The 13,214-nt window shown below is 45.0% G+C and overlaps 1 protein-coding gene across 1 annotated transcript in view; it reads right to left on the bottom strand.

Annotated features, from left to right (window-relative positions):
* Nucleotides 1-13,214, bottom strand: part of LOC142147615 (AP-1 complex subunit mu-1) — a 72,969-nt gene that overhangs the window by 32,592 nt on the left and 27,163 nt on the right. The window contains exon 6 of the mRNA XM_075204731.1: nucleotides 4,275-4,401. Within this exon, the coding sequence (XP_075060832.1) occupies nucleotides 4,275-4,401 (127 nt within the window). The remainder of the gene's footprint in view (nucleotides 1-4,274; nucleotides 4,402-13,214) is intronic.

Below are 13,214 nucleotides of genomic sequence, written 5' to 3' on the forward strand. Positions count from 1 at the left end.
AGTGAATTGAAGGAGTGGGAGAGGACAAGACATGAGATGTTATCCTCTAAACCGACCTGATTTTCTCTTCTGGCAGAAACACCCTCTGTTGTTTGGTGTCCATGATGAGTCCAAGGAAGATCATGCGTTGGCTCAGAACCATCTGGGATTTTTTTTTAAGTTTATTAACCACCCATGGCTCTCGAGAAAAGCTATGGTGAGGAACAAATGCTGTTGCAAGCAAACCTCCGAGGCGGATTTTATGAGAAGATCGCCTAAGTAGGCCACAACCTGAGTTGCCATAATTGACATGATCTTTGTGAAAACCCCTGGAGCCGTAGAGAGGCCGAAGGGAAGAGCCCGAAACTAATAGTGGAAGGTCCCCACCCTGAATCTCAGGAGAGACTGATGACTGCTCTAGATAAGAACGTGAAAGTATGCGTCTTTTATGACTATGGAAGCTATTAACTAATTCTTTTGCAATCCAAATATTACTGACCTCAGGGACGCCATCCAAATTTTGTCCACAGTTAACTGCACATTTAGTTTCTTTATATTTAGGATGGGTTAAAAGGAACCGTCCAGCTTCCTGACAAGAAAATATTTGAATAAAACCTTTTTCTTTCTGGTTTTCTGGGGCTCTGCAAATAATTTCTTGCTGAAAGAAGAGAGGCGACACAACTCTATATTGCCTGTCTTCTCTGTGGATCTCGGGTAGCAGGGTTACAAGAACTTTGTGGAGCAGGACCCAAAAAGATCTATCATTTACCCCCTTGTTATAATGCCCCGAATCCCAGGGTCCTGAGAGGACACTGTCCATTGTTAGGACCTACCTCTGTCTGAGAAGCCTCTAGAATTTGTTTGTTGTCTGTCCCTGGATGACTGGCCCCTAAGAAGGAGGTCCCCCGAAAGGACTGCCTCAAGGAGCTGAAACACGTGGGGCAGCTTTGCCTGCGTTCACTGGCAAAAAGGTGTCTTTGCCACCCTTTGCCTGAGAATGATACTGTTTAATTCCGGGCCGAACAAACCTGATGGTGAAATAGGAATGGTTTCTAGGAATTTTCCAGATTCTGAAACAGCCTCCCAGGATTTCAGCCATAAGGTTTTTCTTGCTGAAATTGCCGAAGCTTGAATAGAGGAAGACACAGACGCTGTGTTCTGAGCTGCCTCATAAGGATAACCAGATGTCTCTTTTAAATGTAAAGCTAGGGAAAGCAATTCTGAATTCTGCAAGGCCTCAGCCAGCTGCTCTGCCCATGTTTCCATGGCTCTAGCGAACCAAGGCAAAACAAATGTGGGTCTGAATGAAGAACCCGCTGCTACCAAATTAGACTTTAGCTGAGATTCAATTTTGCAGTCAGTGGTGTCCTGCATAGTTGCAGTGCCCAGGACCAGCAGGATATTGTGGCGTGCTAACGGGCTATAGGATTATCCACCCTAGGGATTCCTTTCCAGCGAGCCAGATCCTCTTGTTGTAATAGATCTACGTAGGATAATCTTTTTGGTATAGAAAACTTTTAATCAGGTTGTTTCTATATTCCCTCAGCAATAACTCTCCATTCCACCAAAGGAGGAAAACTAATAACCTTTCTTTTGGCTTTTTTTTAAAGAGACTTCTGTTTATAGGACTAGGATCCTCTGCCTCTGGGAGGTCCAAGGCCTACCTCACCGCTAATACCAAATCATCAATGGCCCGATATCTGGCAGTTTCTTCCTGATTAGATACGTGAACCTGGTCAGGATCAAAATTTGCTTCCCCTTCAGAAAAGGATTAGTGGATCTAAACCGCTTTCTTTTAGTAGGGCCCAAATATGGGGATTCAAGTAACTGGTTTAGCCTGTCTAAACTCTTTATTAATGATGAGAACCATGCTGGTTCTGCCGAGACAGGGGTCTGATCAGTTATCAAAGAAGAAGGGCCTGCTATAGCCGTCCCAGTAGAAGCAGCCACAGCAGGACCACCCCTCAGTCATGACAACATTTTGCAATATAGAAGAAAGCGTTGCCGAGCTTGTCAATAACCAAGTAGATTTAGTGAGAAGCTGGGGTAAAGAGGGAACTGACTGTGTAAAGCCACCCAGGCCGGTTCCTCCGACAGAGAGGCTAAAATCTGCTGTGTTTGCGCAGATGGGGGGCCCCCTTCGCAATCAAAAGACAGCGCCAACGGGTCCCTCTGCCCATATGGTAATTTAACCTTACCTCTATAACAACAGGTAAAATATTTTTCAATAGGACCTTTTCCTTTATCTAACATTTTACACCAAGCACACCAGACTTGAGGGAGACTGAGAGAAAAACAAGTAATCAACTAATCAACAGTAAAATTTGCACTTGTCTCTTTAAATAAACAATGTGATTTTAGGCAAGTAAAGAGTACAATAATATTACCCTACTAGCCCCATTTTGTCAGTAAACAATATACAGTTTTTATAAATCTTCAATAAAAATATAATACTTAGCCAAAAGGCCAAACACAGGAGAGAAGTCCACCAGCAATGTCCTGATGCCTGCTCCCACAAGGCTGTCTCTGTTCCCAGGCTTCTTCTTGGTTACAGAAGACCGGAATACTGCCAATAAATTGAAGAGCAGGGGAGCTCTATATAAATTTTAGCTCCCCCTCTTCCAATATTCTGTCTCCATTTTTTATTTTTTATTTTTTTTATTTTATTTTAATAGAAAAATAAATAAATTAGCAGAGTAATGGAAACCTCGAAAAGATTGAGGTCTCCTGCAGCGGTTGGACCCAGATGCCCCCTCCTATTTCTGAGGGGGGATCTTGGTCTGCCCCCTTCATATCTTCCCGGGCTTCTGTCTCATGCCTGCCCGGTTCTTTCCAAAATGGCCGCCGGCTGATGCTCCGATAACCGGCGCTCTATGCCTGCAGTGGCAGCGCCGGTTATCGGGGAGGCTGAAAGGGACAGCGGTCCGGATAGACCGCTTGTCACTCTGATGTAAACCCTGCAAAAAAAACTCAGTCAGTGAGAGCCCTCGGCTCTCATCTGACAGAGCAGGGTCTATGCTGCGGTCTTTTGGGAGTGTGCTCTCTATGATAGAACACACTCCCAAGTCTGCTGTCAAAATAAAAGTGTCTAAACTAAAAATTAAAAGTTAAATACCTGAAAAAATAAATTAAATTAATAATATCACTAGCTAAAAATCTACAGCCCAACTCCTTTGGGCACCTAGAAAAAACAGAAAAAGAGGAAGAGGCAGGGGGATTGTAGAGGGGAGGGGTCTGTCAGCAGTGCTAAAGATTAACTAGCTAGGTGCCAACTCCCGTGCTCCCCTCCACAACCCATGGTAAGCAGTGTCCCCCAGACTGGATAAAGGGGAAAGGGTAATTTACGTAAAGACAAAGGTGCAGTGCAAATTCACAATTGTGCCATCACATGGCAACTTTTGCAAATTCACCTGATTGAACGGGTAAGCGCATGGAGTTGAAAGCTAAGATAACACCCTCTGTGGGGATGAAAAGTTTACACCATCTGATGGGAAGAATTGGGAGATTCAGGGGTGTAACTTGCATGTGAATCAGGTGCAAAAGTGCACTTAATTTTGCACAAAAGCCAAAACAAGAGATTTCATTTAGCAAATTACTATCATTTCATCAGTTGGTAGAGAAGGTGCATTTAGAGGTTTATTGTTGTACGGTTAAGCGCCAAGTCTTTTCGTTACTGCAAAAACCTAGAATTCTCTGGCTGAATAGATATGCCAGAATCTTAACCTTTCTCTATACTCTTATCTACTTGCGTTTTTTAAAACGCATTTCTAGCTGCACTTGGGAGTGCTAATTCAAATACAATTTCCCATTTGCAACATTTTAGATATCTAGATGATAGAATAATGTATAAAAAGATATTTATATTTTGCAGTCACCAAGTGCTAATACAAAAGTGCTAAGATAAGAAAGTCAACTACAGGTAACAATTTGCTAACGCAAAATCAACTGTTTTATTTAAAGTCCCATGACCTCTCTTTAACGCAGGCCTGTCCAACTTGCAGCCCTCCAGGTGTTGTGAAACTACAAGTCCCAGCATGCCCTTCTAGCTATCAACTGGTTGTCTACTGGCAAAGCATGCTGGGGCTTGTAGTTTCACAACACATGGAGGGCCGCAGGTTGGACAGGCCTGCTTTAACGGGTCCCAAACATATTACATATAGAATTTCTCTCTTTTTTTTTTTTTAAATAAAAACAAAACTTGCACAAACTCACACCAGCAGCTCTAGCATGACAGACTGCTAACTTAATTATCTTGGTCCAATAAAATAACAATGTACAAAATCAAATTTACTTACGTCCTGTATTTTCAAAGAGAACTTTGTCATTTAACCCAAGGCGCAGTTCGGGCATTCCAGAGAGAAACACACGCATTTTTATGGAACCTACTATCTCACTGCGCAAGACGTTTCCATTTGCACTCACCTAGGATAAATGTATATTTTAGATTCAGAATTGGTACCAAAATGGAAAATAAAAACCATCAAATACAATACCAATACAAGGGAAATTGCCTAAGATCTGGATGGTCTTGCGAAACTAAAACTGCTTATATGAATATTTAAAAATGTTGGTAAATCTGTTGAGTCCAATTCTAACTTGCATGGTAGAAAATTAAACCAAAAAAACTGATTAATCCATTTTACCAATTTGTTTCAATTACAGCTAGGTTGAAACCAAACATCGTCTATGGGCTTCTCAGACATCAAGAGTTAGCATTAACAAACCTCTATTAAAACTGCAAAAAGAGGATTTTAACTCACTGTAAAATCAATTTCTTTTACTCCATTGGGCGACACTGAGACATTGGGGTATTTACCATGGACTGGAGTTTAGGCACTTAACTTCTTTACTCCTTACACTCCTGCCCTACTATGCTCCTCATCTCCAGCTCAGACCTCAGTTTTGTATAACCAAGCCAGGAAGAAGGGCGAAGCAATACAGAAATTGGCACCAAAAACAGCACTACTTTCAGAGCAAGGGATGGTGCGCAGTGTCCCCCCAATGGAGTAAGAGAAATCGATTTTACGGTGAATAAAAATCCTCTTTTCTCTTTCCTACCATTGAGGGACACTGTGAGACATTGGGGACATACCAAAGTTGCCTCTAAATGAGGGATTGCTCTGGAACGGCTGTGCAACATCCTGCGCCCAAAACTCGCATCCGTGGAAGCAAATCCCTGCCACTAAGAACTGTGCAGAAAATGTGGGCGATGCCACCCTGCACAACGGCTTTACTGAAGCACCTGGATGTGCCGTCTAAGAAACGTCAACCGCCCCGGATAGTGAGATGTAAAGTCACCAGAACAGGATAAAGGGGGCAGACATTTCCATCAAATGGTGGAAGGGATGCAGTGGGCCTGAGACTGGGAACTGACTAGGCCCCCTATTGAGCGTCCTAAAGGACAAAGAGGGCCGTAGTCTCATAGGTAGGAGAGCACGAACTACGAGCAGCCAAAGAAGATTGTCACAAGCAAAAGGAGAGCGCATAACAGAATGCTTGGCTACAAGCTCTAAAATCAAGAGCGATGCAGACACTATCCTCTGGAGCAAAATTAGCCGGAGCGACATACTTCTATATCCTCATGGAAAAGTTAACTGTCAGAGTGCAGTGCACACAATGACACCAGGGGCGATATAAAAAGGAGCAACCCTACCCTGGGATTAACATTTTTTCCCATAGTCTGAATGTCAAAGGTGGCCAAAACACAGACAGACCAACCCCAAAAAGGGTGGGGGCCCTTGAACAGGAAGAGACCTCTCGAAGAAAAGGCTTAAGATACCAAGACCCTGTACACCGGCACTTGAGACTGATGTAGAGCACCTGAAGCTACCCCTTGCGGGAACTTAGGCGGAGTCCTAAATCAGGACCCGCTTGCGAAGGAAGATGACGTAAGGATCCATTGTTGGGACGTGTGGAAACCCTGGGATTCACACCAAACGCTGTACTGTTTTAGACCAAGAAGCCCCTAAGCTTAGGGTCTCCAACGCCACAGAGCCCACCTATACAATAAATTAAGTGCCAGAAAGAGGCCTGGCCACAGATGTAGGCGGACGGGAGGTGTCGCCACCATCTGCCAATGCCTGAGAACCATACTCTGCAAGGTAAATGAAGGACTCCAGGATCGCTGGAAGGGACACTGCTTTAGAAAGCTCTGTACCCATGAGGACTTGGGACCTGGAAGCAACAGGTACACCAGACTGAATTTTCAGGGAACATCCTGAAGTCGGACAATTTAACTAAAGGGTGTATTGATTATGAGCAGTAGAGCAACGGCCTGAGAAAAAACAGTATGGGCGCCCTGGGAACTAAGTCCGGAGTGCTCTGGCTCATTCCCCACTGAGACTCTTGGCCTCCCACTTATTCATGTCAGGATAATGGTGAATAGTATGGGAATATGACACACTGCTCAGGCGATAACCTGGTCGTTTGTGCCCCTGCTCTCGGGCTGTGTGTTCCCCCATGATGCTACAGAAATGCAACAGCCGTGGCATTAATCTAACCAACTGTGTAGAGTTTTCCTGATCAGGCCCTTCTGGGCCTTACGCCCCATCCTGTGCACTCTGCGCACCAGGTTTGAACGTACCGTTCCTCTTTGGGAGAACCCAACAAAAAGACGCTGGAACCCTAGGGATCCTATTAAACCGCCTCCATCTAACGGCCTGTTAAGACCAGGGTCCAAGCCCAGGGGAACAACTGACCTCACTCCTAAATCTGTGGCTATCCACTGCAAGAGAGATCAATGAGAGGATTGGACAGAGAGATGATTAGTGGGTCCGATAACCTGGGAACCAAGCCAATTATGTAGACTCTGTCTGGAGATGACTAGAGAGGAGCATGGAGGCAGACCTTACTGAAAAGTTGCTATGCTGCCTTCCAGAAGCCTGAAGCAACTTCGTAGAGAAAATTCCTGTAATACTGCGCTAGCCGAATCCCTGTTCTGCACTGAACTGAGTGGGCCCCTCTTTCTCCGGAAAGACCCTAGAAGATGGGGTCTAAGAAACGTATCTGCTGTGGCAGATTGGGTGGGGGCCTATGAAATCTTTGCCCCCAGACGTGCGGTTCCAGAGACAGGATTGAGGTTTGTTTGAGAGAGAAAGATGAGGGAGCCCTCAGAAAGTGGCTGTCCACACAAGGTTCTATGGTGACTCGCCAGGTGCGGCGTAGTTCTGTAAGGACTGCTATAACCTCGGAATTCCACGAAGCGCAATGACCTGAGTAAACAAACAGGATTCTGAGCCGGCACTGCAATATCTGTACCGCTGAAGCGAAAGAGACACTGGTGGGTTCTTTCCGACCAGAATGTAAAAGACCCTTATGATGTAAATTGAGGACAGGAACTCTCTCTGCTGCAACCGTCTCTCTCCACCTACCTCTCTGAACACTCCCTCCTTGACCCTCTCCAATCAGGCTTCCGCCCCCTCCATTCCACTGAAACTGCCCTGGCTCAAGTTACGAATGATCTCCTCTCGGCTAAAGCCATGGGCCACTACTCCCTCCTGATTCTCCTCGACCTCTCAGCGGCCTTTGACACCGTGGACCACCCCCTCCTGCTTCACACCCTCCAGTCCATTGGCCTCTCCGGTACTGTCCTCTCCTGGTTCAACTCTTACCTTGCTGACCGTTCCTTCTCAGTTTCCACCTCTGAGTTTCTCCCCCCCTCTTCCTCCCTTCCAGCCGGGGTCCCTCAGGGCTCTGTCCTTGGACCCTTACTATTCTCACTATACACCTCTTCTCTGGGTGCACTCATCAGCTCCTTCGGCCTCAAGTACCACCTTTATGCTGATGACACCCAACTCTACCTTTCTTCTCCTGATCTCTCTCCCTCCCTTCTCTCCAGGGTATCCGCATGCCTCTCTGCCATCTCCTCCTGGATGTCCTCTAGACTTCTTAAACTCAATCTTGCTAAAACTGAACTCATTGTCTTTCCTCCCTCTCGTACCTCCTTCCCCTCTGACCTCTCTATCACTGTTGACAACTCCTCTATCTCCCCTGTTCCCCAACTCCGCTGCCTAGGTGTCATCCTCGACTCCTCTCTTTCCTTTGCCCCTCACATTCACTCTCTCGCCAAATCCTGCCGTTTCCAGCTTTGCAACATTGCCCGCATTCGGCCCTTCTTCTCCCAGGATGCCACCAAATCTCTCATCCACTCTCTGATTATCTCCCGCTTGGACTACTGCAACCTTCTCCTTATCGGCCTCCCCCTCTCTCATCTCGCTCCTCTTAGATCTGTACTTAACGCCACTGCTAGGCTTATTTTCCTCTCTCGCCGTTCCACCTCTGTCTCCCCACTCTACCAAGCCCTTCACTGGCTCCCCTTCCCCTACAGAATCCTTTTCAAGCTCCTTACTCTCACTTACAAGGCCCTCGCCAACTCCACTGCTCCTTACATCTCTATTCACACTCCCTCCCGCCCTCTGCGATCGTCGCCTCTCTTCCCCCCTGATTACATCCTCTCACGCACGTATTCAAGACTTCTCCCGCGCCGCTCCCCTCCATTGGAACAAGCTCCCCCGCTCCATCAGAACTTCCCCTAATTTGTCCTCTTTCAAACGAACATTAAAAACCCACCTTTTCCTAAAAGCCTTCCAGTCTCATGCCTAAACTCCCACTGGTCGGCTTCCTCTCTTTCTCATCCCTTCTTCCCCTTCCGTCTCCGTCTCATCCATGTGCTTGTCTGTCTTCCCCTCCCTTTAGATTGTACGCTCCTTTAAGCAGGGCTCTCCTACCTCCTGTTTCCATCACTTTTAACTGCGCTCTCCAGCTACTCAGTTCACCTCCTCTCCAACCCTCTGCCCTCTGTCTCCTCTCGCTTCTCTCCGCTCCCCTCAGTGACTCTTTACCTGTCATCCGTGCCCACCCTCTTGGGCCATAGTTACCTGCCTGTACTCACTTTTCCCCTCCCTCTCTTTCTTGCTGTGACTGAGCCCCCAGAGTTATAGTGCTTACTTATACTTGTACTGTGCTGTTTCACCTTGTACTGTGCCATTGTTTGTCCTTGTACGGCGCTAAGGATACTTTGTGGCGCCCTATAAATAAAAATTATTAATAATAATAATAATAATAATAATAATGCTCACTGCCTGCCAAAACCGAGCAAAGTGACTACATGGGAAACAAGCAAATGCAGGCCTGTCTGTTGAGGAACTGGCCGCGAAAATGAACCGAAAGGATCCGTTTGTAGACTAGGAGGAGCTTGTAACAAAATACCCCAACCTATGGGAATACCACCAGGTATATAGGTTCCTCACTTAACTACACCTGTATAGGAATTATGTGCTCCTATGGGAGTCTAGAAGTGAGTACACAATGAGTTCTCACTCCTGGCTATGCCCCTCTGCTTAAGAAAACAAAGGCAGAAGGGTCTAAAACGGCCCTTGATGTGGCCTAGTGGAGCTGACGGGAAGAGACGTACTCTTACCTCCAGTGGACCTTGGAGGCTACTGTAATTGCAGCAAATATAGAAGCTCCGTTCTTGGGCCATCCTTCCAGAACCGCCTTGGCTAACTGCTTGGCAGGGGCTGTATGATTCTTATCAAAATCCAGCTATGACCCTATTGGGTGTACACAAACTTCCAGCTTAAATTTGAAATGAATGGAGGGTAGATAACACCCTTCATGTGTGCCTGCCTTGCGTAGGAATAGCTGAATAAGTGAATAGACGAGTCACAGGGTTGTTAACCCTAGAGGCTTCTTACTCTCTAACTATTATCTCTGTCAGGAGAGAGAGATGAGAATGTGTCTAGCGTAGTAATCGCTTATTTGGCTTCCTGCTCAGTATCTGAGAAGGTGCGGAGAAGGTGCGGATGGGACCGCAGACTCAAGTTTCGCATGGGTTAACGGGAGTCTGATGCTTAAGCTGAGACTATCCCTTCTGAGAGTGGATGTGGGACTTTCAGCATTAAGCATTTTTTATTTTGTAAATCAAGAACCACTAGCCATCCTCTATTGAGGAATGGACCATATCCTGGAAGTGGCTGTTAAAAACTCTAAAAAAAAACAAAACAAAATTATACTTACCCCTGTGAGATGGTGAGCAAATGTGTGTATGTCTGGGTGGCCTCGGACCTGGACAGACATAGCCGCTTCAATGTGGGCAAATGTGCCTGCGACAGATCTGATCTGTGTGGGCTGAGTGTGTATAGAAGCGTGAGAAAAGGGGGATTTACGCACCTTTTCAGACCCAAACATCACCTTAGTGAGCTTGGTCATTGATGCTGCTGATGATTTAGGGCAGACTGGCCTTCGCAGAGCTGCTGACACCAAAGTGGGAGCACCTCGTTCACAGACCTTGGGTCCCATAAGCTGCACAGAGAGCATCCGGTCTAAGCTGTTGAAAAGGTAATATATAAATATATTTGGCACAGATATAATGCAGCTCAGACGTATCAACGAGTCCGTATGAAACATAAGGCAATGATAATTAAAGTGTCACAGAATAAAGGTGAATCTCGTCATTGAGGTACATAAATAATGTCAGTACAGACTGTGACTTACTTCTGGAGGTGCCTCTCCAGACATAATATAATGGTATGACACTTGTTACAGAATACATCTGTATGCTATTATACACACACTGCAATATGGATATACCAGCACAGAGAACTGTAGGGCATAAATAGAAAAAAAACATATAAAGAGCATCTTGGCTCGGCTGTTCCAAAGGTAATCCAGAAATACATTTTAGGCACATGTATATTAAAGTACAGACATACCAGAGTATGTCTACTATTCTTGGAAGCTCTTTATGCAGACATATTGCAGTATAAAGGCACAAAGTCACAATAACAAGCCCTGTCTATCTATTAGATGTTCTCTGAAGCATAGGAAATTACAAAGTTTATATACTAGGTAATTCCTAAATATTAGACACCAAGTCCCAAGACTCAAACAGTTCTGGTATATGTGCAGATAGCGCTGAACAGTGTAACCTAAACAGGTAAAACAATACAGAGGTACCGGCAGATCAGAGGCAGAGCGATTGCAACACAACGTATCTGTTTGGCCAGTATCGAAGAATGGCCGCCGTCCATTCCAGGATGCTGAAAGAGGGAGGGAGGAGGAAGTTCCACCCTCCATCCGTCCTCCAAGATGGCTGTCTCCATGCCACGCCGAACCGCACATACCAAGTATGGCTGTCGGTTCTTAGAATGCATCGTCCACTATTGTTATGGTGCCCAGGCTGCGGAGAGCATGAGAGCAAATCGCTTCCTATGGAGTGCGATTGCTTCGCTGTCCCCCTGCTCGTTGTGTAGGGGAAGGAAGGGGGGACTTCCCGGCATGTCCGACGGGCCGTGGAGGAGAGGCTATTGTAGCTTCACTCCAGGCCGTACTAAAGATTTAGACCTTGGCCGTCTATATGGCCGTCCTGATTGCAGTGCTGACTATCACCTAAATGCTGCCTGTATGGCAGACTTATACCTTGTGGGCCAACTCCTCGTTTCAATGGGGAAGACTGCCAGCAAAGGTGCCTATACCAATGTGACATAACTCCTAGGCACTTAAAAAACAAGGTGAGGTGTGAGCTGGAAAAGAGGGGCATAGTTGGAGAGGAGTGTAAGGAAAAAAGAAGTTGTTAAGTGCCTAAACTCCAGTCCCACCTACTATGCCCCAATGTCTCGCAGTGTACCCCAATGGTAGGAAAGAGAAATACAGATTTGGAGGCTTTACGTCTTAAATAATGATCCAAAATGCACTCAAAACAGATCCGTCACACCTGTATAACTCGATTATATTAAAGCTGCTTTGGAGGGAAAGAGTGGTTAAAGTATTTACTAGGTAATAAATATTGTAACATTGTTTTGAGTTTCATTCATCTTATCATATGTTGTACTGATCCTCTATATAAATATTGTGAATAAGGGAAGATCATTGTAATCTACGACAGCCGGGGGTCAACAGCAGTTAGCTTTAATAAATTACTTAAAAATAAATAAATCTGAAAGCCGAGGATGGTGCTTTCGTGCCTCTAGTGCAAAAAAAACCCAAAAAAAACAAACAAGCACAAGGGTGTGGCAATCTTCAGGCCCCTGTATTCCTGAGACCAAAAGGTCCCTTACGGAGAAAGGGTCTTCAGATCTCACTTCATTGCAAGGCTATGGAGGATTCTTTTACCTGAAAAATCGCAAGAAGCGAGGGCATCAAAGGTGCAGACGGGTGGGAACCTTAGGGGCACATCCGCTTAATTCCTGTGGTATCCCCAAGACTTATTTTCTGGGCATTCCGTCTGGATGTTTTTACTTGCCATCAGGCTGTAGGAGCCTGACGGCAAACATACGTGTTGCTGCAACAGGCACCAGAGATCCCTCCCACTCTGTCAGTGTGATATTATTATACAGGGCGCATATTGGAAGGCGGGAACACATCTGTGCAGGGAGTCAGAAACTGCAGACTTAGCGTGCAATAATCTTAATACTTCTCATTCTGAGTTGTCCATCCCAGCACCATTGTTTGTCCTATTATAATATATAGTGTGTGAGCACGGCATCCCGCAGTTGTAAATAGATATGTAAACATGTATATGAGAGAAATATTATGGAAGTGTAATGACCAACTTATGATAATTTATAATAAAAAGGGTGTTCTATTAGTACCTGATTCTGTACATACAATGCATTATTAAACAGTGCAAATAAACAAAGCCTAAATTTCTGGCCAGAAACATATATAAATTACAAATATATCAAAAAAGAAGAACACTGATCGCAAAGTACATATTATTTTGTACTACACATTGTTTATATTCATGCATATAGTTCAATTAGGTTCTAGGGATAGTCTGTCAATCAGAGGCCATAACCATAGACAATGTTCTAGTGTCCATTGAATCCAAAAGTAAAGAGTCACAAGTCTCATGGGCGAAGTTTTGTATTCTACAGTTATTGGATGGAGTTCTACAGTTATCCAATTGTGGCAAAGCTAAACTCCGCCTTCCTCATGATCCTGCATCGCAAAACATCACAGATGCAGGGATCAAGTTCTTATCAGCGGCAAGGGCTTCCAACAGCAATTTGCTTGCAGCCACTACACAATAACCAGGGAACGTACAACTGGGTGAAAAAGATAAAAAGCACACTGTATCAAGACAGTGTAAAATTCATAGTCACAATGCAGATATATATGTTTGAAATAGAATCTTTACTTATACAATAATGTAACAAAATAATTTCAATAACAATCTAGTGAAATGCCTCAGGTACAATTTTCCTAGCGCAAAGTTACTAGTTTATGTATGTTTA

The sequence above is a fragment of the Mixophyes fleayi genome, chromosome 1, assembly GCF_038048845.1.
Source record: "Mixophyes fleayi isolate aMixFle1 chromosome 1, aMixFle1.hap1, whole genome shotgun sequence".
In the NCBI taxonomy this organism is placed as follows: domain Eukaryota; kingdom Metazoa; phylum Chordata; class Amphibia; order Anura; family Limnodynastidae; genus Mixophyes; species Mixophyes fleayi.